Source organism: Petaurus breviceps, unplaced genomic scaffold (assembly GCF_028583685.1).
Source record: "Petaurus breviceps papuanus isolate PSGF00001 unplaced genomic scaffold, PetGlider_PUasm1.0 37, whole genome shotgun sequence".
Taxonomy (NCBI): Eukaryota; Metazoa; Chordata; class Mammalia; order Diprotodontia; family Petauridae; genus Petaurus; species Petaurus breviceps.
The window spans coordinates 62,404,633-62,430,756 of NW_027186296.1; the positions used below are offsets into that span (position 1 = coordinate 62,404,633).

Here is a 26,124-nt window from a genome sequence, read left to right on the forward strand (position 1 = left end):
TCAAGCTAGGCTAGAAAGGGATATAAATGAGAAGAGGGACAAATTAAATGAAAACATATTGGAAAAGGACATTAAAAAAGAATATTATGTAAGCTAAGATGTTGGAATGGAGGAAGACAAGAGATAGAGAATTTAACAACAGATTATGTGGCATAGGGAGAGGAAAGAATCAAAAAAGGAGTCTTTTACTATGACTCTAAGAGTCATTATGGTACAGTAGAATGTGTTTGCATTCAAGAAAACCTAGGTTTACATTTTATATAACTCTGATCCATTCATTTAACTTCTGCATATCTCATACGACTTCTTATGATTTTTATACTAAGATAGTTGCCATCTGTGTTGGTGGCTGACATTACAAGCCCTTTAAATATTGTTTAGAGGATCATCTTCCATGACATTGATAAGAATTGTCTTCAGTCTGAAGATTAGAACTCCCAAGGCTTTTTTCTCCAACATGTTAAGCGTATTGCATGACTTTCAGGAGTCTCATTTCAATCATGTTCATTCTACTTTGGAAGCTTTCAAGATATTGGTTTGTATCCTTGTGAAAGATGACTTGCACAGCAAAAGGGTCCAGTAAGATGATGATGGATTAAGTGAAAGTACATTTTATTTTTATGTTTTCTTAGAGCTACAAGCAAAATTACTGCCACAGTCCAATGTAAAGGCAGACCTGTAAGTAGCCACATACATATTATGATTACAGGGTTATTGAAAAGAATTTGGCCCTAAATATCTTCTTTCACTAATGGTTGTTACCTGAAATTCTTCTTTTAATAATTCATTAGAGTCCTTTTGTTTTTCAAAGTAGACAGTTCCCTATTATATAACTAATGCATTTCTGTAAATTAGCTTTTCATCAGATTATATAAACTTATATTAAAGAACTGAGAAGCTTTGGTAAGAAGAAACAGTACATAGGGAAGAAAGAACCTAGTGAGGATTCTGGGAAGATGGCAGAGTAGGTCAGAAAATTCCAAGCTCTCAAGATTTTTTCCCAACAAAAGAGATAAAATATAGCACCTTAAGGCAAAGTGCTTGTAAAAATAAGTAAGAATAGGGCACAGCAGGGGTATTCCTGGGACAATTTGAGAAGATCAGAAGAAAAATGCCAGGATGAGGTTTGATGCCTCTGAAGAGTAAACACTTCCAGGCTCCAGTCTGCTTTAACAACAAGTGGAAAGCCCTGGGGTTAGTTGGTTTGAGAAGTTGCCTGGGCCCCAGACAGAGGAACTCCCTCCACAACCCCTATAGTGAGGGTAGTTGGGCATCTGAGCCCAGGAAGATCGAGGGAACCCCTGCTGACAAGGAAAGCCAAACCGAGATGTATTGGGAAGACCAGAGTGGGTGAGAAGGAAAGAGCAGATCATTGCATATGCCCGGTGATTGCAGAAGCAGTGGGGCAGAAAAGTCACTGGCTGTGGGTACTTAAGGAGACTGGAGATTTGGCTTTGGTTCCAGGCTAGAGGGGATAACTGACGATCTGGGGCAAGTGGCAAACCCTGAGATTTGTTGGTTTGAAAGGCTGCCTGGTCCCCAGCCACAGGAACTTTTACCCCCAGCATAGTGCGGAGAATTGGGTGTCTGAGCCCTGGAAGTTCGAGGGAATCTCTGCTGACAAGGAATGACAGACCCAGCTGTGCTGCAAAGAGCAGGCAGGGGCAAGAAGGAACCAGCATACCGGATGAGTGCAGAAGGACTAGGGCAGAAAATCCTTGACTGTGGGCACTTACAAGAGGTTGGAGGTTTGCCTTTGGTTCCAGGCTAGAGGAGAGAGCTGAATGTCTGGGGAAGAGGCACCATTCCCCCATAACTCAGGGCTAGAGTTGATTACAAAAATTAAGCTATTGCCACAAAAAATTCACAGGCAAAGGAGAAAGAATCAAACCATAGAAAGTTATTATGGGAACAGAGAAGGCTGGGGTTCTTCTTCAGAGAAGGATATTGAAGTAAAGAAGCCCCTAAAGAGTAACATCAAATGGTCACCTGCCCCAAAATATGTTAAAAAAAAGACTTTAAAAATCAAGTGATAGAGATGGAGAGAAAACTAACAAAAAAAGAATAAAAGAATAAGCCAAGAAAAACAAGATTACAAAAGGAATGTCATGCGATTAGAAAAGGAGATCCAGAATCATAAGGAAGAAAAGGACACTTTGAAAATTAGAATTGTGCAAGAAAAAGCCAGTGAAATTATATGAAGTCAAGAAATAATTAAACAAAATGTGAATAATGAAAAAATAGAAGAGAAAGTAAAACATCTTACAAAAAAAAAAAACAACAGATCTGGAGAATAGATCAAGGAGAGAAAAAATAAAAATAACTGGACTAACTAACTGAAAGTTATGGTCAAAAAGAGAATATTGATACAATAATAGAAAATTGTTCTGAAGCATTAGAACAAGGGGGGGGGAAAGTAGAAATAGAAAAAATCCATTGATCACCACTTAAAAGAACTCGTATGTGGAAAACTCGTAGGAATATTATAGAAAGGACCAAGGTCTTGGAACACTGTATCTTGAAGAGCAAAGAATTGGGGCTCCAGCCAAAAATGTTAAACCCAGCATTAAGCATAATACTGAATAAAAAGAAAGAAAATTTGATTAACTGTCAGTATTTCAAGACTATTAAAATACAAAAACAAACCTGAAATTAAAGAAGATTTGACATACAGGAGCCAAAAGAAACATAAGGTACATACCAAAGACTGATTACAAAGGATTCAGTAAGGACATATGGTTTACTTTATATACATATATATATAAAATGTATGTCCAAGATTCTTATTAATAATTGGGTAACTCATAAGAAAGATTGAGTATGGTATGAGTTTAAAAAGTAAACCATTTAGGAACAGCTAAAAAGAACAATTCTTTTTTACTAATGAGGTACAAGAGGAAGAATCAATACAGAGGAAATAGATGGGGGAGGGGAGCTGGTAATTCTGGTAACCTACTTTCATTTGGAATGGGTTTAAGAGGGAAAAATACACATATGTTTACAAGAGTAAAAAGTCTTCTAAATTCATAAGAAATAAAATGAAAAGGAAATGAGGGGAGAGGGGCACTATTCCACAGGGATCTCAAAAGGGCTCAAATAGATAACATGTAAAAGTATTTTTTTGGCTTGAAAAAATAACTTAGGTATTTGTTTACTTGAACCTGTGAGAAAGTTTTTTCTCCCAGTATACATAAACATTTGCCACACAACCTATTCTGAGAGACTGTGACTTGCTCATGGTCACCCAGTCAATGTTTTAGAGGTAGAAATTTCACCTTGACTTTCTGACTCTTGGGCCAGCTTTCTCTCTACCCTGTAATGATGCCTCTCATTGAAAAATTATAATTAAACACATTTCATCTACTCCATATTTTACCTTAGTTATATCCTACAATGCAAATGAATTAAAATACTATCAGTGCATCCATCTGGTTTCTGGTGGAAAGTCTTGGAGACATGATTAGAAAGAACTCAGTATCATGAACTGATGCAGAATGAAATAAAAAAAAACCTAGAACATTATATGCACAATAACTACAATAAAGTATAATAAAAATATACAAAAAGGAAAAATATGTAGGATACTCTGTCAATACAACAGTGAAGAAACTTGGACCTGGATAAGGGCTGAAAAAAAATAACCCCTCTCATATCTGCAGTGCTATGGAACTATGAGTTGGAATATTGTATACTCTGCTAGACTTTGTCGATATGATGGTTGAGTTTGCTAATCTGCTTTTTTCCTCTGTCTTTTAAAAATGTTAAATGAGGGGCAGCTAGGTGGCAGAGTGAGTAGAGCACTGGTCCTGGAGTCAGGAGGACCTGAATTCAAATGCTGCCTCAGACACTTAATACTTACTAGCTGTGTGACCTTGAGCAAGTCACTTAACTCCAATTGTGCTGCCTTCCACCCTCCAAAAAGAAAAAAAAATGTTATATGATAATGTTTCTGGTCAACTGTGTAGTGGAAAAGGGAGAGGCTTTTATCAGGAAATGTTGATATAAAAACAAAACAAATAAAAATTTAAAAAAATAAGAAGCATATGAAAAGACCTGTTTTCTTCCAGTAACTAAATGTATAGCCTTAGATCACTCAATCTCTGTGTCTTTCAGTTGCTTCATCTGTAAAATAAGGGGTTTGAATTGATTCTCTGGTTCTTTACCTTTTTCAACTATGAGGACTTCTTTTAATATGAGCAAATTTTACAAATCCCAACAAGACAATGATTGTGCTCTTAGCTTGTAGACTCCTTGTGTGTAGAGATTATTATTTTTAATATATGCTTCCCCAACACATGGTACATAATCCTGTGCTTAATAAATACTTGTTGATTAATTTATTAGCATAGATTGAGAAAATACATAATGACAAAAGGTCAGAATAAATAGAGAAGGAGCATGAAATCAGGAAACCCTAGATTCATATCCTGCATCTGGTGATTACTAGTTTTGTAAACACGAGCAAGACATTTAAGCTCATTAAGCCTCAGTTTCCTTATATGTAAAAAGGAGATAATAACACCAAGTAGTAACAAATTTACAAGGTTGTTGTGAAGCTTCAGAGAAATAATGTATGCATCAGTCTTGGTAAACTTTAAAGTACTTTATATAAATGTGAACTGTGATTACCATTATAATCAACAATGATTCTGTCATCCTGATTTTCTATCTTAATGTTTACACTGAACTAGTGATATATGTGACACATGTTATTTATTGGGTATACAGAATGTATGTTTTTGTTCACTTATCAATTTATCTACAAATTCAAGGAGGCAGCTATGTGGTAAAATGGATAGTGTGCTGGGCCTGGAGTCAGGAAGACCTGAATTCATATCTGGCCTCAGACACTAGCTGTGTAACCCTGGGCAAGTCACTTAACTTGTTTGCCTCAGTTTCCTCACCTGTAAAAAAATTATCTGGAGAAGGAAATGACACACTACTCTGTTTTTGTCAAGAAAACCCCAAATGGAGTCACAGACTTATACATGATTGAACTCCTGAACATATATATTCAAAGATCCTTTAGAAAAATTTTACCGACCCAGTCAGTTCCTTTTTGAGGTCTGCTGCCAAACTTTGTAATTACTGGACTAGGTAATCAACAAGTTCCCTAACAGTTTAAAAATTCTTTGAATTTATGGAATTAAGACCTTTGTGACCTATGTCAAATTTACCTGTCCACCCCCTTAAGTGGTTTTAAAATTTTTCAACCTAATTGACTAAAGGGTTGAGAGGATCACAGATTTAGAACTTGAATAAAACTCAAAGGTTATCAAGTCAACCTCCTAATTTAACAGATGAAAAATGACAACAACAAACATATAAATCCTGAGGCTGAGAGAGATGAAGTGATTTGCCCAGTGCCCTACAGCTAGTAAAACCTCTGGATTGGATTTAAACTCATGTCCTCCTCTTGACTCCAAATTCATCGTTTTATCCACTATACAGTATTGTATATTGGCTTAGAGGGAGAAGAGCCTTGAGGAGTCCCATAGATTTGCTCTTCAGGGATATGTGCATGTGAAGTACATGTTCTGTGTTCTCTCCAAAGTTCTCGATTGCTGAGCACAAACTTTAAAGTAAGCACTGATTCCTTCTGTTCCATGAGTTGCTGATATATCTTTGGGACATTGAAGGACAGATTTGCAGCTATCTGGGCATCTGCAACTCTTTGTTGATTATGTGAAACTCAGAAAAAAAGCTAGATTCATTCATTTGCTTGTTTGCCTTGAGAATATATTTTTTAAAAATTGTCTCTCTCGCTTTTCCTTTTTTTCAGTCATAGATGTTCACTGAGAGGGGAGGATCTCAACAGACAATGGCTCTCCCCTAGTGCCCAACATCAGCCAACTATCTACCATACGAAAGGCCTCTTACACTATTTAAATAACATTGGCCGGACCCCAGTGGTGAGTCTCCTTTAACTTTGTTACTCTTCAGCTTTCTAAGAAATAAACTGTAATCAGATAACAGGAATGTTCCAAAGGTTTCACTTGAAAGACACTTTTAATAGTGAGATGTTTTAATAGGTGAAGAACCCAGTGCTAACCTTATATAACAAAATTACCTTGCTCACTCAAGGATTTGAATGTAAGTTTAGTTAGCTGCCCAATGATCTACATCCAAGGTGTCAAAATGACTACATGACACCCGCAATTAAAATACAATAAAATACTCCAAGCAGGATTTGAAGAAATAGGAGTGCAGTAATTACTGTGAAATACATTGTTAAAAATGCCAGAAATCAGTCAGGTAAAGAGAGAAAAACTCAGAAAGCATGACTCTGCCTCTAATATTTCATGTGAACTTGGGAAAATGGTTTCCCCTTTAAGATCCTTAGCTTTGACATTAACAACATTAACAACTAGAAAGCTAGGAGGTGGATTCAATGATTCACTTAATGGGGCCTTGCAGATTGATACAACCCCTCCACCTGGAGGAGGGCAGCTGAGCCCCAGCTCAGCCCTCATTTAGTACCCTGTTGGGAGGGCATATCTCTGGGTGGTACAGTAACTACTAGGTAGGGAAGCTTGGCAGTAAGAGGAGGAGGGAGGAAAGATATCCTCATAGGGCTGGCTGGCACCTTACCTGACTCATGTAATGAAAACCAATAAGGCAGGATTCCTCTCTGCTCTGACAACCTCTAATCGAAGAGAAGATTTATTTTAAAATGTGACAGGTGAAAGGCTTGTTTAAAAATATAAATAAACATTAATTAGCTATAAACATGACAGCCACAGACTTGTTTCCTGCTGGGAGCATCTGAAAGGTGGGTGAGAAACAGCTGAGTACTAAATGCTATTCACAGTGTTACAAAGCTCTTTAATGGGCTCTATATCACCTTTTAGTTACCTACCTGGATATATTTAGTCAACCTCCTGAAGATACCATAAGCACTGTCATTCATCCGGTTTGTGTTCCTATCTTATTTACAGAAGACTGTCTCAGTGCCAAAACAAAGGAAACATAAAGAAGCTTGAGGAACCCTTCTGGGGTTCTGTGGATGGTGATAGATTAGGGTTCTCAGCCTAATGTTGGACAAAAGCAATATTTTTCTTGAGATTTATTATTATTTTTTTTACAGGAGAACAGATGAATTTTGTGTGTACAATCAGTACTCCCTAGGAGCAGTCAGTTGACTAGTGTAGCAATGAGGCCCAGCAAAATCAGTGCCCCAAATGATAATCACACATTAGCCAGTGGTCTATGGAGGTAACCTGAACTTTTAGAAGTAGGAATAACAGGGGCAGCTAGGTGGCGCAGTGAATAGAGCAACAGCCCTGGAGTGAGGAGGAGTTCAAATCTGGCCTCAGAAACTTAATACAAAAAATAGCCGTGTGACCTTGGGCAAGTCACTTAACCCCACTTGCCCTACCTTCCTCCCTCCCAAAAAAAAAAAAAAGAAGTAGGCAGAACAGCAGGGTTCTGCCCCCACATGTGCCATGTCCCTTAGGCACCTCAAAGTTAAGATATCCAAAATAGAACTTATTATCTCTCTCCATCTCTAAACAAAACACTCTTCTGGAATTCTGTTTTTCAGTATTTTCAGAGCCATCATCATCTTTTCCCACTCCCTCACTCCAATATCCAGAGTTGTCAAACCATGTTTATTCTGTGTCTATACTATCTCTTCCATCTGTCTTCACTGTACTTCCATCCACCCCTGGAGTTTAGGCTTTCATTAATTCATACTTGAATTGGTCTTCTTGACTGAAATCTCTCTCCTCTTAAATTTATCTTTTACATAATTACTAAGTTATACATATACACATATAAATATATATACATACACATAGAGACATATATGTGTATACCCCCCACACATATATTATATATATGCCATAGGCATTTTAGAAGATGTATACAGATGTGTGTATATGTGCATGCATATATACAAATGTATGTATATATCTTCTATATTGCCTATGCTCATATATGTATATATACATATATATGTGTGTGTGCTCCCATGTATACATATTTATGCATATATATATTTGTATACATACATTCACATATATCTTGTATAATGCCTACACTCTTCACAGAGGCAATATTCTTGTGACTGAGTTGGCTGGGATAGGTATAGCATGTGAGAATTGTGTATCATTTAATCTACCTCAAGAAGGATGCTGGAAACTTCGATTAGATTCGTGTACAGAGCTAAGCTTTTGTAGCAGTCTCTGGCTCTTGTCCCACTGTAGAGACTCAGAATTGAGGAATTAGGAGAGGTTATCGATCCCTGTATCCTCCTTGCTCTTTACTCCCTATACAGGAGTGTTGGTAAACTTATTTTTCTGTCTCTTTGAAGAGCCTATTGATTTTAGTTTACAATTCATGTGAACCAGCTTTTTTACCCCTGGGAGAAGGAACTAGATTTTTTTTCTTTGTTTACCCTGTCCTTCTCTGTGGGACCCAAGGGGAATTGAATTTCTAATTACTCAAATAATTTTCCTGGCCAACAATTTGACCTAATTCAGTCCCCATAGAATTTTTTTTTCTAAATTAATCAGCCTCTTTGAAAATAGAAGTCAAAAAAAGGCCAAAAAAATGATGGCATTTTCCATCCTGAGGTGGCATCATGAAGTGCTGTTTTAACAAGATTTCCAAGGAGCTCTAAGCTCTCTGCACACCATCTCTTCTATCCTCACAATCTAGACAAATTTCTCTGAAATTGCCACTACCTCCCAATGCCCTATCCTCTCCCTCTGTTTCTGGATCATCACCCCTACTCTGACTTCATTTTCTTTTCTTCAAAATCTTGACTCAGTAATTAACTAGTTTAGCTTAATATTATTTTTTTACCCTTGAATCACTTTTTCCTTGGTCCAATAACCACTAATCCCTTTCTAGATGACAAAGTTATATTATTCTTACCATCTCCTGTTAGTCCTATATGTGTACTGCATTAGTCAGATGGAGGAAGTAATAAAATTCTGCTAACAGGGTCATATACAAATTTATTCTCTGTTCCCTCACCTAGGCCCTCATCTGCTGTATACTGATATTTTTATTCTTTCCTGAAAGTCCTTCTCTGCCACTTTTTTCATCAACTGTTCCAAGTCTTCTCTTATTTCTTCTAGTCCCCAACACTATGCTTATTTTCACTTGTTTCAGTAGATGACCTTGCCAAATATTTCACTGGAAAAATCTGAAGCCATCTATCATGAGCTCTCTCTTCTCCCTAACACCATACTCCAAATTATTACAACCTTATTTCTTGTTCTCTCCTCATTTGCTCTCATCTCAGAAGAAGTGGCTCTTCTCTTTACCAATGAAAAATTCTTGACTTGTGTCCTTGGCCTTATCCCTATCTGGTCATCTAGAGAAGAAATATTGAACATACAACACAACATTCCTAAGTATGGCCTGAAAGAGATGAAAATATATTTGGGAAATATTTAACAAAATAAATAAAATAAAACACGGACAATTTTAATATGTGGTTTTCTAAGTCAATATGTATCTGTAGAAATCCTTATGTATAGCTCAGTAGCCCTTTTTCTCTTTGAGTCTGACACCACTGTTTGAGAGAAACTTGTGTGTTCTATTATCCCCTTTTTATTTCTCTAATTTTCTGCCTCTACTTATCCATAAGCCTTTTCACTACTGCTTATAAGTCCAAATTTCACCCATGCTTTAAATTAATAAAAACTTCATTTGATCCTACCATCCCCTCAGAATTTCTGTCTTTTATTTATTTTCCTTTCCACATAGCCAAACTCTAAGAAAAAGCAGTCTACAATTTTGCCTCTATTATCTTGCTTCATACTCATCCCTTAAAACCCTTGCAATCTGGCTTCTGACCTCTTCTCTCAACTGAATCAAACTATCTCTTCGAGGATAACAGTGATCCACTAATTACCTATTTTGATGACTTTTAAAAGAACATTTGTATTTCTTAGCCTTTTTCACTGATTTGCACCTCTTCCTTCTAGATACCCTCTCTTTCCTGGGGTGTCAAAACCCTACTTTCTTTTGATTCTGTTGCTATATGACCACTTTAAAAAAAATTCCTTTCAGCAGCATCCCTGCCTAACCTTGTAATCCTTTGGTATACTCCAGGGCTCTGTCCTGGGCCCTCTTCTCTCTATATATAAATTCAGTGATCTTATTAGCAATAATGGGTTCAACTATTGCCTCTATTCAAAGAAGTTCCAGATACAGATATAATCACAGTCTCTCAGATGATTCAAGTTCTTTAGCAACTGTCTGTTGAACACCTCCAACTTGATAACTTTTGGCATCTTGAACTCAATATGTCCAAATAAAACATCTTTTGCACAAGTCTTCTCTTCACTAAGTTCTTTCTGTTGCAGGTGCTACTTTTCCTCTAGCAACTTAGATTCTCAACCTCAGATTTATATTAAACCATCACTTGTCTTATCCAATGAGTCGCTAAGTATTTTAAATTTTACCCATGCAATATTTACATTCATCCCCTTCTCTGTATTTACATAACCATGACCCAGGCTAAATATTTTTTGCCTCTCTTCTGAATTTTTTCAATATTATTGTAATTGGTCTCCCTGAATCCATCCACACCCCTCTCTAATATATTCTCTATTCATCCACCAAATTTATATTAAACACAATATTTTTCATGTCACTTCCCTCTCTAAAACACTCCATTGATGTCCTTTTTCCTCTTGGATAACACATATAGTCTTCTGTTGACTTTCAAAGATCTTCACAGCCTAGCTCCATTTTGCCTTTACAGTCTAGTTGCATGTTTCTTATTTTCATACATTCTCTTTTCCAACCATAATGACTCATTGCTATTCCTCTTTGTGAAATCCTATGTTCTTCTTCTCTGTCTTTGTACATGCTATGCCTCATGCCTGGAATGCCCTCCCTCCTTACTCTAGCTTCTAAGAATTCCTACTCTTCCTTCATCCCTCAGCTCAAGTGATAGATCCTACAGAAAGCTTATCCTGATCAATCTATTCTTCAGGAGACTCCAACAGGAAATTACTTTGTATATATTTCTTATTTAATTTTCAGTGTATCTGTTGGTTTCCTTGCCTTTAGTAACAATAACACTAAAAACCAACATTTATAATTCTAATGTTTGCAAAGTGCTTTACAAATATTGTATCATTTGATCCTTACAACAGTCCTGGGAGTTGATTGTTCCAATTATGTAATTTTTACAGATGAGGAAATAGTCCAAAGATGCCAAATGACTTGCTCAGGGTCACAGAGCTAATAAGTATCTGAGGTCAGATTGAACTCAGGTTTTCTTTGTCTCCAAGTCTAGTGTTCAATTCACTGTGTCACCTAGACACCTATATAGAATACACTCACCTTTAGAATGGGACTATTTTCATTTTTACCTTTATATCCTCTATGCATAGTAAAGGACCTGATACACAATAGGGCTATAATTGCAGTATTTATTTTTGGTCTTGGACACTCATAGCATGTTCTCTGAAAATCAAATTTCCCTCTTTTTAATGGAAAGGTAAATAGAAAATATTTGCTGGCATAGATTAATGAGAGAATGCTGACTGGCAGACTGATATAGTGAAAATCAAAGGAACCCCTTTTCCTATGTAACTAATATCTGAGAAATTCATCATATCTTGGGGCCCTTCACTCATGATAATGCAGCACAATGAACTTCCTGTCATTCTGTAGTGCTTTTCTCCTTTCTGTACTCCAGTCTTTCTCATGCCTCCATTGATTATTACCTTTTGTCCTGGAACTGTCATCAAATCAATTTTAACGTTCTTGGAAACTCATGCCATTGAAATACCCTATGACCCCATTCATCATGCCTGTGTCTCCCCTGCCCAAAATACTTCTGTCCCTCATTTCCCATATGCATTGTATCATTCTATTAGAAAATAATTTTCTTGAGGTCAGGTCCAATCATGCTTTTTGTATTTGAAACTCCAGCATGTAGGACAGTTCTGGTAACTTAGTAAGCCCTAAGCAAATGCTCTTTCCTGTCTTTTTGGTCCATGGATTCTGGAAGTAATTTTTAGGACCTTGGTATCAAGAAGTATTAGAATTTTCTTTAAAAAATAATAATAGCTCCCAATAACATTGAAAGTTATACTTTGGAAATCGCTTTCCTCACACTTGCATTATATCCTACAATTATTTCTCCCCTCATTTCAGCAGTGAGGAAACTATGACTCAGGGAGTCCATGGAATAATTTACCCAAGGTCATATGTGGAATATGAATCTAAACACATGCAAAAAAAATCCACAGTTTTTTGGGTTCCATGTTCATTGTTCTCTCTAATAGAAACGAAAAAAAAAATCACAGAATTCCAGGCCACTGAATAGAAGCACTTGGGGGTGAATGCCTAAGTGCCTAAGGAATGTTTGTTTGCTCAAAGGGTAAGCAAGTCAGTAGGTTTGTCCCTTTCTTTGGATCTCTAACACTTAGCACAATGCCTAAGACATACTAAGCTCTTAGTAAATGCTTGTTGACAGACTGATTTCCTTTATGTGAAGCCCAGTGGCTCACTCACACTTTTTTTTCTAATTGGGAACCTTAGGATGGAAAATGATACCTGCCTCTGATAACTGGCTGATTTGATGTTTGCAAAGTGATTTTATTTCCATTTATGAAAGGTACTATATAACTATAGAATGCATTAGTCTGCACATATTCATTATTTGCTTACATGGGATCTATCAAAGGACTGTTAAAGCTTTTAAAAGCAAGCTCTAACAAGAGGAGGAGGAAAAAATACACTTCTAATCATATTACTATGGTATAATAATAGGACCCCCTGTGGGAACTTTCCAAACCAGTTAGCCAGTTGCACATTCTATTAAGCTCCATGTGGTTAATTTCACTCACAATTAGCCATTGGAGGGGGCCAAATCTCAACTCTGAGCAAAGACAGCTTCATGAAGGCTTCCTTGAAACAGGCCTTGAACAGCTCAATTTAAGTGAAACTCCTGAGTTGGGAATAGGCGTGGGGCTTAAAAATCCCCCTTTAGATACTTTAAGACTCAATTTCATACACACTACCTTTGGTTAACCTAACCTTGACTGGATGTTGCTGATAACTCAGATGAAACACTTATTAAGAAAAGTGCACATCTGTCATTAGAGGAACTGGTAAATGCAGTCTTTCCAGTGGGACTATTAGCCAGTAATTGAACATGCCACTAATGTTATTTACCTCATAGGGATATTCACTCCACTCCAGAGCTTTTGCTGAACAAAAATCTGTAGAACATTGTACATGAGCCATAAGGGCTAAATCTCCAGGGTTCACATAATCCTTGGGAGGTTTAATTGGAAATGCTGCTGTTTTTGGATTTCTATCATATTTCCCAGGTTATGCCTCCTCACAGCACCAGCCTTACTTTCATTTTCCTATGACAAAGGTATTAATAATGCAGAGATCTTGCCACTGTAAAATGGAAACAATACCCAGATATCAGGAATGGAAAACATGGCAACCCCAAAGCTAGCAAAGCCATGAAGTGAACAAAAGTTGGGTCAGGGGATTTGGCAATAGGGAGTGAAAGGGGGAGGGGGTTTGGAGGAGAAGCTGAGCAAAATGCATTTCGTGTGGAGTGGTCAAGTCTAAAACAAGATTCCAGATTAATTTGTGGAGGAACAGGGTAGGATGGGGAGAAACATTTAAAAGGAAAACCCAACAACCATATAACCCATTCCACAAATATTCACATCTTTTTGGAGGTACAAAATGGAGGGCATCCAGATCAGTCTGTTATAAGGAACTAGTATTCTTCTTTGTTGAGGCAAGTCATAATGAGGCTTGCATATACATTAGTTAAATACAACTCAGACCAAAGTTTATATATAAAGGCCTGGCATGTGTATGTGTGACTCAGTGAGGGGAGTGTGGGTTTGAGAAAAGATGGTTCTAAGTGTTCTGGCTTCAAAATTAGCAAGGAAGGATCAGTGAGTATATTGTCTCCTACCTTTTTTCTTCTTAAATTAATATTGATGCATTAAAGTTATTACAGTGGTTGGGGGAGATATCTCTACCACACCATAAAATATCAATAAATCAGTAAAGGTGTACTCTGCCTTATATAGTAGAAGTTGATTTTTTTTAGTGTGGGTCCATCCTGGGTGATATTAGGAAATCTAGCCCTCTATTTGACAATTGTTGGTCATCTCATAGCAGTCATAAAATATTATGGCATACCCAGGAGTAACTCAGTTTCCTAGGGAAGACCTAGATTTCACTGAGGCTCACCCAATACATTAAAACTAGGCAATAGGTATGCAAGACTGCTTTAAAATATCTTGACACAGATAAAAATCTTTCAAAAAACACATGATTATGTCAATAGATGCTCAGAGGTCTTTGATAAAATCTAGCATTTAATGATGAAGACTGAAGCAAGAATATAATTTCTATGAAAATGGAGAATCTTTAATTTCTGTCTTGGCATCCTAGTATCTAACATGTTACATTGCACATAGTAGGTATTAATAAATGTTTATTAAATTTATTCAAATAATGGATTTTTATTATTAGAATAAAATATCTATCATTAGGAAAAAATCCAGAAAAATAAACAATGGAGACATTTTAGAAGCCTTCCCAATAAGGTCACGTATAAAACAAAGGATTGTTTTCACTATATCTATTTGACATGGTATTTGAAATTATAAATATCGTAATAATACAGAAAAATGACAAATGATTAACATTATTGGTGTGATCTAAATATTATTGTTTTCAAATCAAATGGTCTGAAATCCAATAGTCTCAAAAATAATTATGTATATAACAATGAGTTCAGCAAAATCACAGTATATTATAGAGAGGAGATGACTATTAAGTAGATAGGAATACTGGGGATAAGAGGTTTGCTTCAAGACAAGAAAATGAAAAAAAAAACCCAGAAAATAAAATGATCAAATAAAAAGAAATAACTTTTAGAAAATGTGTATGGCATATTTGATGGATAAAATATTGAAAATAAAGGAGGAATTTGTGAAAATTTACAAATCAATGAACAAATTTTTCTTACATGCCTAGTAAATGTTAATATGGGACATGAAATCTTGGGAAAATAAAGGGGAAAAAAATAAAGAACCTTGCCCTCAAGGAACTTATATTCTATAAGCAATTCACAAATTACAATTCCTAATGGTTAGTCAAATAATGCTAAAAGAGAATTTGCAAAAGAGGAAACATTTTTAAAATTAAATTATGTATTTTTAGTTTTCATCATTCACTTCCATAAGTTTTAAATTTTCTACCCCTTCCTTCTTTGTCCCTTACCCAAATGGCTTCAAATCTGATATGAGCTCTACACATACATTCCTATTAAACACATTTTCACATTAGTCATGTTGCATAGAAGTATAATGAGTGGGAAAAACCTTGAGAAAGAAAATAAAAAGAACAAAATAAAATAAAAAAAAATAGTCTGCTTCATCCTGCATTCCAACTCCATGGAACTTTCTCTGGATGTGGCTGGGATTTTCCATTGTGTATCCTTTAGAATTGTTTTAGGTACTTACATTGATGAGAAGGGTTCAGTCTATCAAAATCAGTTCTTGTACACTGTGGCTGTTACTGTGTACAATATTCTTCTGGTTCTGCTCCTCTCACTCAGCATCAGTTCATGTAAGTTTTCCCAGTTTTATCTGAAGTCTGCCTGTTCATCCTTTCTTATACCACAATAGTGTTACATTACATTCATAGACCACAACTTATTTGGCTATTCCTCAATTGATGGGCATCCCCTCAATTTCCAGTTCTTGACCACCACAAAAAGAGCTGCTATAAATATTTTTGTACATGTAGGTCCTTTTCACATTTTTGTGATCTCTTTAGGATACATTCCTAGAAGTGTTACTGCTGTGTCAAAAGGACACATTTTTAATAATATAACATATGTTCAATCTCATTTATGGTCAAAGAAATGTTAACTGATTCTAAAAGCCATGAATAGAATATTAAAGTTGATGGGGCTGAGGAACTAGTGGATCTGAGAAGTCAACAGAATAGAGAAGCAGATAGGAGACAGAAAATAATATATACTACTTTGAATTGAGTATGATTGAAATCAGCTTACTAGAAATAGGCAGACTTTGCAGTTTACGTAGGGAACTGATCTGATTGGTGGAAAGCTCAGATTCAAGAATTAGATTAAACAGAACCTTCTGTTGTTTGAAGAGTTGACTGGAGAAAGGCTCCCTTGCTCTCTAGTGATAACTGTATCTTGAATAAAGAGAAACCTTTCACTGGCTTGTTTACATTGTTCTCTGTGGTTTCGGAAGGGAGAATGTCTCAGTCATAGAACAGATCTGACTGTAGATTCTGAGAGTTATAGAACAGATTGACTGCAGATTCAAAGAGCTAGCTTTTTTTTTTTAAGCAATTGGGGTTAAGTAACTTGCTCAAGGTTACACAGCCAGTTATTTTTGGGTATGGTGCTAAGTATCTGAGCCCAGATTTGATCCCCAAGACGTCCCAACACTGGAGCTGGTGCTCTTACTCGCTGTGCTGCCTAGCTGCCTCAAGGGCTAGCTTTTCACTGAAAGAATGTAATGTAGCCTCAGTACTCAACTAAGAGGGAAGATGTGGGACACTTTGCAGTTACTAGGCATAAGGCAAATGTGTACTAAGAGAGCTACAGCATCTTGAGAGTAGAAGAAAAGTGATTTTGTTCAGAAGGAGAGCAGAGAAGTCCAGAATGACAGTAGTCACATGCATCAGATAAAGTATGATGTAGATTGTTTCCTAAAGAGACCAAGGGCAACAAGACATGAAGTCTAGCTTGTTACCACGGGCTTGTTAAGATTTCTTTACTTATATGCTTCACCAGTAGGGTTTTTTGTGCCCACTCTACCCACTGGACACTGTGCAAATTGGTACACTAGTGTGATCCAGATTTATGAAAGCATTCACTTTACAATTACAATTACTTTGTCTTCTGTTATTATTTCATGATTGTGTTAAAGGGATCATCTTGGACTATTTATTTAAATGGGAAGCACTGTGGGGGCCACCTGGGGGGTTAAAAGTTATGATGAATAGATTGTCTCTCTTGACACAGAGCTTATTTCTAGGACTTTGAGTATCAGTCCATTACCCCAACCAGTTGATGGGACTGATTGAAACAAATCCATCCCAGTATTAGAGAGCATTGAAAAGATTTGGAGAATTGGTACCACACTATTATCCTATACTGTTGGATAGCCCTTGGTCAAGCAAGTGATATACACATCTGCAGTTGCAAATCAAGTTTATATGTATTGATAATCACCATTAAATTCATCATCAATCAATTAAACATCGAAGGGTCAGGTACACTAATTTCAATTTCTCTTTCATCTGACCCTCATAGGTCTTCTGTGATTTCCATGGGCACTCTCAGAAGAAGAATGTATTTTTCTATGGCTGCAGCATAAAGGAGACCTTGTGGCAAGCAGGTTGCATGGTGGACACTTCCATTGTCACTGAGGATGTTGGTTATAGGGTAAGGTATTTGGAGGCACGATACCAGTTATGCTACTAATACCCACACCTTTGAATTCACGCTTATTAGAACCAAAAGATTATTTAACCTATGTGGTTATAGGCCAGGTTCCCATATATTGAAACTCTTCAACAGTTTTAAAACAGGTTTTTCATTTTGGGAGGGATGGAGCTCCATGCATGCTCACTTTATTAAGCATTACCTACAAGATGTATAAGGTACTCACATGCCCCATTCTCACCAACAGTAGGGCATTTAGATGGAGGACAGTAACCTTAAAATTCATACCAATCACCTTCTATGTTCCCAATATTTAGATTGTTATTTATAGTTCAGTGATTTTTTTTATCTATTCAGACAATTAGGATAGGGACAGAGGAGGGGGCTTTTTTTAACTCTGAGGTGAAGTACAGGGTGTCCCAAAAGTCTTAATTTAGTTTTAAGCTTTTATAGTTTAAAACCACACTAGTGGGGGAGGGCATAAACACTTATATGGTACCTACTAAGTCCAAGGCACTATGTGAAGCAATTTATAAATATATTATTTTGATCTAAGACTTTTGGGACACTGTATATCATTCTAATACATACTGAAAATCCAGGAGAGGAGGACCAGATTGAACTCTCTTCTAGAGGTAATTCGCTCATTTCTGACTGCTGAAAGAATATCTCCATCTGGATATCTCACAAATACTTTAAAGTTTGATATTTTAAAAGCCAAACTCATCTTTACCCCTTCAATCATTTCTTTATAATAACAATGCTATTTTTGTTCATATACAACATCATTTCCCAAAGCATCTGTGTTCAAAACCTTGAAATTATCTTTTACTCCACACACTCCTTTTTTCTCTCCATCTCTAAACCACTGGCAATCTCAATTTCCTACCTATAAAATGAGAGGGTTAGAAAAAAGAAGCTCTGAGATCCCTTCAAATTCTATATTTATGACCCTATGTTTCCATCTCTATATTTTATCTTGCAATAGGTTCCTCCTTTTCCTCATGGCATCACAATCATTGTAGTTCAGGGATTTATCTTTTTTCCAGGATTATTGAAAATGTACTTTTAACTATTTTTTATTTTTTAACCTTGAGTCTATTCCTGTTCCAATCTCTAAAAAAGAAACAATACTGAAGACCAATCTTCCTAAAGAACAATTCAAATAATATCATGTACAGATGAAAAAACTTAGAATAAATTTAGATCATCTACTAAATAAATTTGCCCCTGGTCCAGATCAAATTTGTACTCATGCTTGACTGGGACTGATCTCAACATTGTCCAAAGAGTGATATATTCTCTTTGGCTCACTTTGCCCCTGCCCCAAGTTTTCTCAGGGAAATCATCAAATATATTCATATCTAGTTTTCAACAGATATGAATCTTGTAGTAACCAAAACCCATTCAAGTTCTTAAATTAACATACATATATGGATGGAAAATAAAATTTTGTTTTTACCACCAAAATGCAGAAAGTGCACAGGCAAATATGATATAGGAAAAACTCATAAACAAATATGGGAAACACATAGAATAACTAAGAAGTCCTCTGCAGAAAGGGTCTCATCTCACAGTTGCCATAAAGATAATATTCTGACATGCCTCCCTTTCCTACAGAGTCTTATAGAGTCCCTCCTAGACATGTAATGCAACCCAATAGTGAAAACTCTCCCCAAAAGGCTAGGGATTACTAGACAGGTAACCTTCTCTTTTTAAACCTATGATATCTGAATTACCCAATGCAATTATACTGAGCAAGGTCTAGGACTTCTCTCACCTCATATTTTAATGATTTATAATTATCTACCTGAAGGCTGGGGGAAGGCACATCAGTGTCATCTTTCTCAAAGGGACATCCTACTCAGGGGCTCTTTTTTCTCTCTCTGGATAGTATCATATCCAAATCTCAAAGTTAGGGTTATTTTCAAGGCAATCAACGTGGGAAAATTTATTTTGAGATCATGCTGTAAAGAAATTCAGACTACCACTTCTCCACACAAGAAAGCGGAGATGTGTATGATTCCTTCTTAGACTCTATGACTAAACATATGGCTACTTATGCCATGTGATTTTTCAGGATTCTTTAATATTCCAGTTTAATGTGACCTGCTACCATTTTATGACTTCCACGATTAGGAACTCTCCTCTTGGGTCAAGTGAATGATAAAGATATAAGTGACCATATGTTTTGACTAACTGGGAGGAGGTGACTGTGCATGCATCTCTAGTCTCTCCTCTCTTAGAGAAGGGTTAAACAAGTGAAGTTAATATTAGCTAACTTTTATGATCTAATATTTAAGGGCGGCTCCTCCTACAGAAAATCCATACTCCTAATGTCTTGGCCAACCAAAGCATTTTGGGAAAGGTCATAGTCACTGAAATCTATGTATAATAAAATGTTGAGGGCCAGATCCAAATAAACCAATTCATGTTGGCATAGCTCCAGTCAATGAGACCTAATCATAAGCAGATTGCGGATATGTTCAGACTCTCTAGGGAAAGATATAAGTTCATTAGATTGTTTTGGGTGAAGTGAAATGGGAGAACTCACCAAATGAACTCCTAGTATATGAATTCTAAGCTACTCAGTTTGGAATTCAAGGTCTACCACAACATAATTCCCAATCTATTTTTCTCACTTTATCTGCCACTATCTTTTCTTATACTTGGATTACTGGTAGTTATGAGAACATGCTTGATGTTTTTTTTTGTTTGTTTCTACACCTTGGCTTGTGCTGTACCTGTTACCTGTGAGGTTCCTCTCCTGTATCTTCTCTGGTCTTAATGCTACCCTTTGATACTGCATTTAAGATTCTCTCTGAAGTCTTCTCAGATTACCACAAAAGAATGTGATCATTGTCTTCATAGAATTTCAGTCACACTTTATGTATACCTCACACATAACACTTTATACAGAATTACTATAATAACTAGAATTGTGTCCAGATAAAATAATAATGAAGCCAATCCAACAATGAAGAAAAATAAACAAAATATGCTTCTTTACAAAATGAAAATGTTTGCATACTTGAAATCCATTATCTCTTATGGATAATCCAAATAATTCAGTAGAAGATAACTTCTTTATCAAAATAAAATTACTTTTGTACAAGATATAAATTCTCCCAAGTGACAAGCCCTATTTTAAGAGAAAGTAAACTTCTACTAGCCCCTAAGAACCATATTATCAGTGTTTTTAAAAAATATATTCTAAATCATGTGCCAAATTTGTAATAACTTATAATAATGTAGTTTTTTTAAAAAAATATTTTAAATTATGTGTCAAATTTGACATAATTTCTAATAATGCCTGATCTCAAAGAATTATATGAGTGACATAGATGGTTCTTGAAACTGTCTTGACCAATTTCACTCTCGTTAGTGAGTTTGGATTTCTTTATTTTGCCTAAGAATAAGACTACTATATTTTGCTCCTTGGCAATTCCAAAGTGTAATTTTTAAAAGGACTTAAATGCATATTAAACCATATTTCATTATCCATGAATGGATGAGTGACTGCAAAGTTCATCTATTGTGGCATGAAGCTTTGATCTTGTTGCTGCCCTGCTAAAGTCTGTCCCAATATACCAACTTAATGTGATTTAGGATAAGGACTATCTAGAGATGGAAGGGAATGAGAGAATGAGTAAATGAGTGTGTGTGTATATATGTGTGTGACCTGGAAGTATTTTAATTTCAGAACTGGAAGTATTTTAGGGATAATATAGTTGAAACCTCTGCTTTTCAGATAAGGGAAATGATGCCCAGTTGGTCCATTGAATGTTTGTTTTGATCATATTTGCCCTCAGTCAGCACTATCAATCATCCCTAGCTCTTCAGTTCCAAAGAACCAAGATTTTGGTTTATCAGAATCTCTTCTGCTCTACAATTGGCATGGATTAACAGTTTCAACAAGCATTTAATCATAAGGCATTATTACTATGTAAAATGTTATATTATTCTGATCTAAGGCAAAAGCAACAACAAAAGCAAACTTCTGGTTTGCAACCTGGAAAACATGAAGTTACAAAAAGGAAGCGTGGAACAAATAACATAATAGTATTAGGAGGAAAGAACATGGGGTTTAGAGTAAAAAACAACAACAATAGTATTTAAATTGCATTTCTAGTAGGTATTACCTACTAGGATTCCAGTCAATTCTAACACTGCCTAAAGAACTATAGTTCTTTGGTCAAATATACTTTCCTTTCTCCTTCCTTCTCCTTTAACTAGAGTCCTCCTTTAACTCCTGCTCTGTAACTCTTGTTCTCCTACATTTTCAAGTACTTCACTATTATTTCAGTCTTTTGAATACCTAAATTCACTATCTAGTCTTCATCATATTTCCAAACCTCACAAATCTCCTTTAAACTCCTTCCTCTTTCTTGTTCTACAGCTCAAATCATTTTGTTGCCTTTTCTCCTGTACATCCTTCTCTCACTTTAGTTAAATGTCATTCAAAACCTCCTCACCCAACTGATTTTTTCTCAGGTTTATTGCATGTCATGCCCCCAGCCAAACTAGTCTTCTTGCTTTTCCTAGCTCAAAGCCCTCCATTTCCACCCCGATATGTTTCTTTGCTCTGGCTGTCCCTGAAGACTGGAAGGCCCTTCTTCCTCATCTCCATTTCTCAAAGTCCCTAGTTTCTCTTGATTCAATTTGAGTCACCTTTCACAGGAATGTTTTTCTCCTATCCTTAGTTGCTTGTGCATTCTCTTAAAATAACCTTGTATTTGTTTTTATCCATTTTGTACATATCTGAAAAAGCAGATCCCATTCATGCCTTCTCATTTGTGTGATTCTTATTTAGCTTTTTTGTTAGATTCTCCACAAATAATTTACCCATTATGCTTTACACATTAAGTCTTTTTCATAATATTTCTAAGGTGCCAATGGAGCATTCAAACTGTCCATCTGATATACAGCAATTACTTTTTGGTTCATAGGCTTCAGAACCAGGAATATATGAGTTCAAATCCCAATTCTTACACATCCTGGTTACGTGACTTGGATAAGTCAAGATTATAAGTTCCAGAGAAAGTAGCAACCTGAATTGATAGAATTTGTTCATCTTCATAGCTCTGTATAGTAATGAAATAATAGCTCTAGGGGAGGATAGGTGGCTCAGTGAATACAGCATGGGCGCTGGAGTCAGGAGGACCTGAGTTCAAATCCAGCCTCAGACATTTAACACTTACTACCTGTGTGACCTTGGACAAGTCCCTTAACCCCATTTGTCCTGCCCTCCCCCCTCCATAAAAAGCTTAAAAAAAGTATGGTTCTAGTCCTTATGCCTATCCCAACGTACCTACCCACACACACACACACACACACACACACAAACACACACAGTCACCTTTAATTAGACTGTATGATACTTAAAGGCATGACTCATTTTTTATTTTGTCTTTTTATTTCCAGTTGCTATCACAATAATTGGTATGTAGTGTGTACTTATAAAAAATATATTGATTGAATTAGAATATATAATATTAAATTTGCTTTAGGCCAACTATCTGATACTTATCTGGCTCTCTCTATTTTTGAGAATCAGAATTGGCTAAATTGAAATTAAGACTCTTGATGGAGCAACTCAATAATTATATTTCAGTTCATTTCAATGAATATGGATGAATGACCTATTCTATTTATGCTCTATGTACTTAATTATTTACATGCTGTCTCCCCCATTTCTATGAATCCCCAACTCTTAACAGTGTTTAGAACACAGCAGGTGCTTAATAAATGTTTATTGATGTTCATGACAGTGGTGATGAGAGTATATGACAACTGTCCTAGGTACTGAGAAGTATAGTAAGCATAGAAAAAAAATTCTTATGTAGGATTGTGTATGTACTCCAAAACTTAAATGTCCCCTTTCTCTCATTAATGGGAGGATTCTCTTCATTACTGCATGACAGATCTTATTTATACCTTCTCATCTTGTATGAGTCTTATTTATATTTTTCCTTAGATTCTCCACAAATAATTTATTCCATATGCTTAGAGGACCTTCTCTAGATCTTTTTGTTAATATTTCTTTTTCTTTGCCTTTTGTTTTGGAGGGCAATTGGGATTATGTGACTTGCCCAAGGTCACATGGCTAGGTTTTTTTTTTCTGTGTTGAGTGTCTGAAGCCGTATTTGAACTCAGGTCCTCCTGACTCCAGGGCCAGAGCTCTATTCACTGTGCCACCTAACTGCCCCCTTTGTTAATATTTCTAAGGTACCCATGGAACACCCACGCAGGCTATCTTTTACACAGAATTTTTCAGATTATAGCCTTTACTGATATTTCTGCAAAAATTATTGCACCCAATCTCTCTCTCTCTCTGTCTCTCTCTCTCTGTCTCTCTCTGTCTCTCTCTCTGTCTCTCTCTGTCTCTCTCTCTCTCTCTCTTGTCTTATGGGACACCTGTAATTTTAATGCATTAGAATTTGGGATGTTGTGATATTCTCAAGCATAGACAATTACCTGGGGAATATTTATTTTGAAAGGTGAGACTTTGGGGGCAGCTATATGGCACAATGAATAGAGCACTGGCCCTGGAGTCAGGAGGATCTGAGTTTGGATCTGGCTTCAGGCATAACACAAAACTAGCCTTGCGACCTTGGGCAAGTCATTTAACCCCAACTGCCCTACCTACCCCCCTCAAAAAAAGGAAAATATTGGATTTTTCAGCAAAGAGAAGCATAGGGTGGTTAAAGATATTGCATAATTTCCCAAATGCAATCTATGCTACTCTCTCCCTCCTATTTACCTATAATTACCATCCTAAATGTTGTAGTATGATAGCTTTAGAGTAAAAAGGAAGCTCAGGGGCCTTTGAGTCTAACCCTTTAATTTTTATTTAAGGAAAATGAAGCACAGTGTGATTGAATAACTTGTCCAGGGTTGCACAGTAGCAGGATTTGAACCCAAATTTTCCTGAAGCCAAGTTCACTGGCCTTGTTAGTTGTACCTTATTGAATTGATAGGCTAGCTGATGACAAGTGATAGTATTAACAGTAGCTATTTTGAATCCTTTTTATTTTTCCTGTGTGGATTATTAGGCTGGTCTCTTTTGAATGATCCTTGATCTCACTGAAGAGTTCTTATAGCATGTTAATATTAATATCTAATTATCTAACCAATTATCCATGACTCAAAATAATTTGATTTTTCATTGCAGACACTTCCTAAAATACTTGATAAGGTGGCGCCTGCATTTGCAATCAGCAGCTGCAGTTTCCTGGTGGAGAAATCCAGGGCTTCGACTGCACGGGTTGTTGTGTGGCGAGAAATTGGAGTGTTGAGGAGCTATACTATGGAAAGCAGTTACTGTGGTTGTAATCAAGGACCTTATAAAGTAAGTATCTTTTGCCCTACAATTGGCAAAATTCTTATTTGTCAACTCAGGACTCCCTCAGCTGTTCTGTGAAGAGAGTGGGAAATCTGTATATGACATAATGCTCAAATTGCTATCATAAATATTTGCTGAGTTATTTGATCAATTAATTGAGTATTACCACTTATGGGATGGTATCCTTGGTATGTAGTACCAAAATAGAATATATGGAGACTCCACTGCCTTGAAGTAGAACTGGTTAATGGCTTTTATCCACTTACAATAGAATTGTTGCTATTTCCAGAAATAGTTTGGCTTTGCCCATCCAACTGATGCTTTTGCTAGGAGGCTGGAGGGAGTCCCCTCTCCACCTGCTACCCAAGTGAAAGATAAGCTCTTGATGCAGTGTTGCAGAGATGACTACATTAGCTTTGGCTTGGTTTCATGAATAGGAAGTTGTTACTCTTTTTTTTTAATTGAACAGACCCTGCTCAATCATGTAGGCATCCACGAAGAGACATCATATATTCCAAATGGGCCCGTGCCTTTGGTACTTACTCAAGTTAGTCACTCTCAAGATTGTCATAATATCACCAGAGCCCACTGATGTGTGTGCATTGTGTGGGTCAGCACAGAGTTGGTGTGGGATTTGTAACAAACTGGTGGGAAATAAACTCTCGGATAAATCATGTTCTTTCTACAGCTATATTAACAGCTCAAGCAGCTGGGTATCTACTTGAGCGTAGTGGTTGAGCTGTTCTTCACACACTTTCTCCCAAAGGTCATAAATAAAAGACTTTGTGACAGGGGCAACGTAATGAACACATTTTAATTTCTTAGGAAAGATGATAGATAGCTCCTTTGTGATATCCATTCACACCAAAAACAACCCAAGCTCACAAGAAATAAAGCATATTATGCTGATTCTGTTGTTCTCCTGGGACAAATGCAAAGCCCTTGGAGTATACAAATTCACCCATGATTATGTAGAACTCAGTGGAAAATGTCATGCAAATGAACATTATCTACCTTTCCAAGTGGTTATAAAGTTAACATAATTCTTGTGATATTTCACTAGAACTAGAATGCCCTTCTGTGGACTTGTCTCACTTGCACTTGGTCCTTGTAATGAGAATGCAAATTTGGAAGATCTTCCCTGCCCCTAGGCTAAAGTGCACCTGAAGCCTGGGGTGGGAGGCTTGTTTTTCAGTAGATACTTCTTGATTGGCCAGTGAGTCAATAAGGTTGTTACATTCTCTGAGCCAGGAGAAGGCTATATAAGCCCTGATGTGTAGCTTTGTTTTGGGGCTCACTTTGAGAAGTGTTCTGTGATTTGATCAGATGA

At 36.5% G+C, this 26,124-nt stretch overlaps 1 protein-coding gene across 1 annotated transcript in view; it reads left to right on the forward strand.

The window, feature by feature from the left end:
- AGBL1 (AGBL carboxypeptidase 1) overlaps window positions 1–26,124 on the forward strand; it is a 995,991-nt gene that overhangs the window by 506,886 nt on the left and 462,981 nt on the right. Inside the window, exons 19-21 of the mRNA XM_069098544.1 lie at window positions 5,783–5,912; window positions 17,318–17,449; window positions 24,624–24,800. Of these exons, the coding sequence (XP_068954645.1) occupies window positions 5,783–5,912; window positions 17,318–17,449; window positions 24,624–24,800 (439 nt within the window). The remainder of the gene's footprint in view (window positions 1–5,782; window positions 5,913–17,317; window positions 17,450–24,623; window positions 24,801–26,124) is intronic.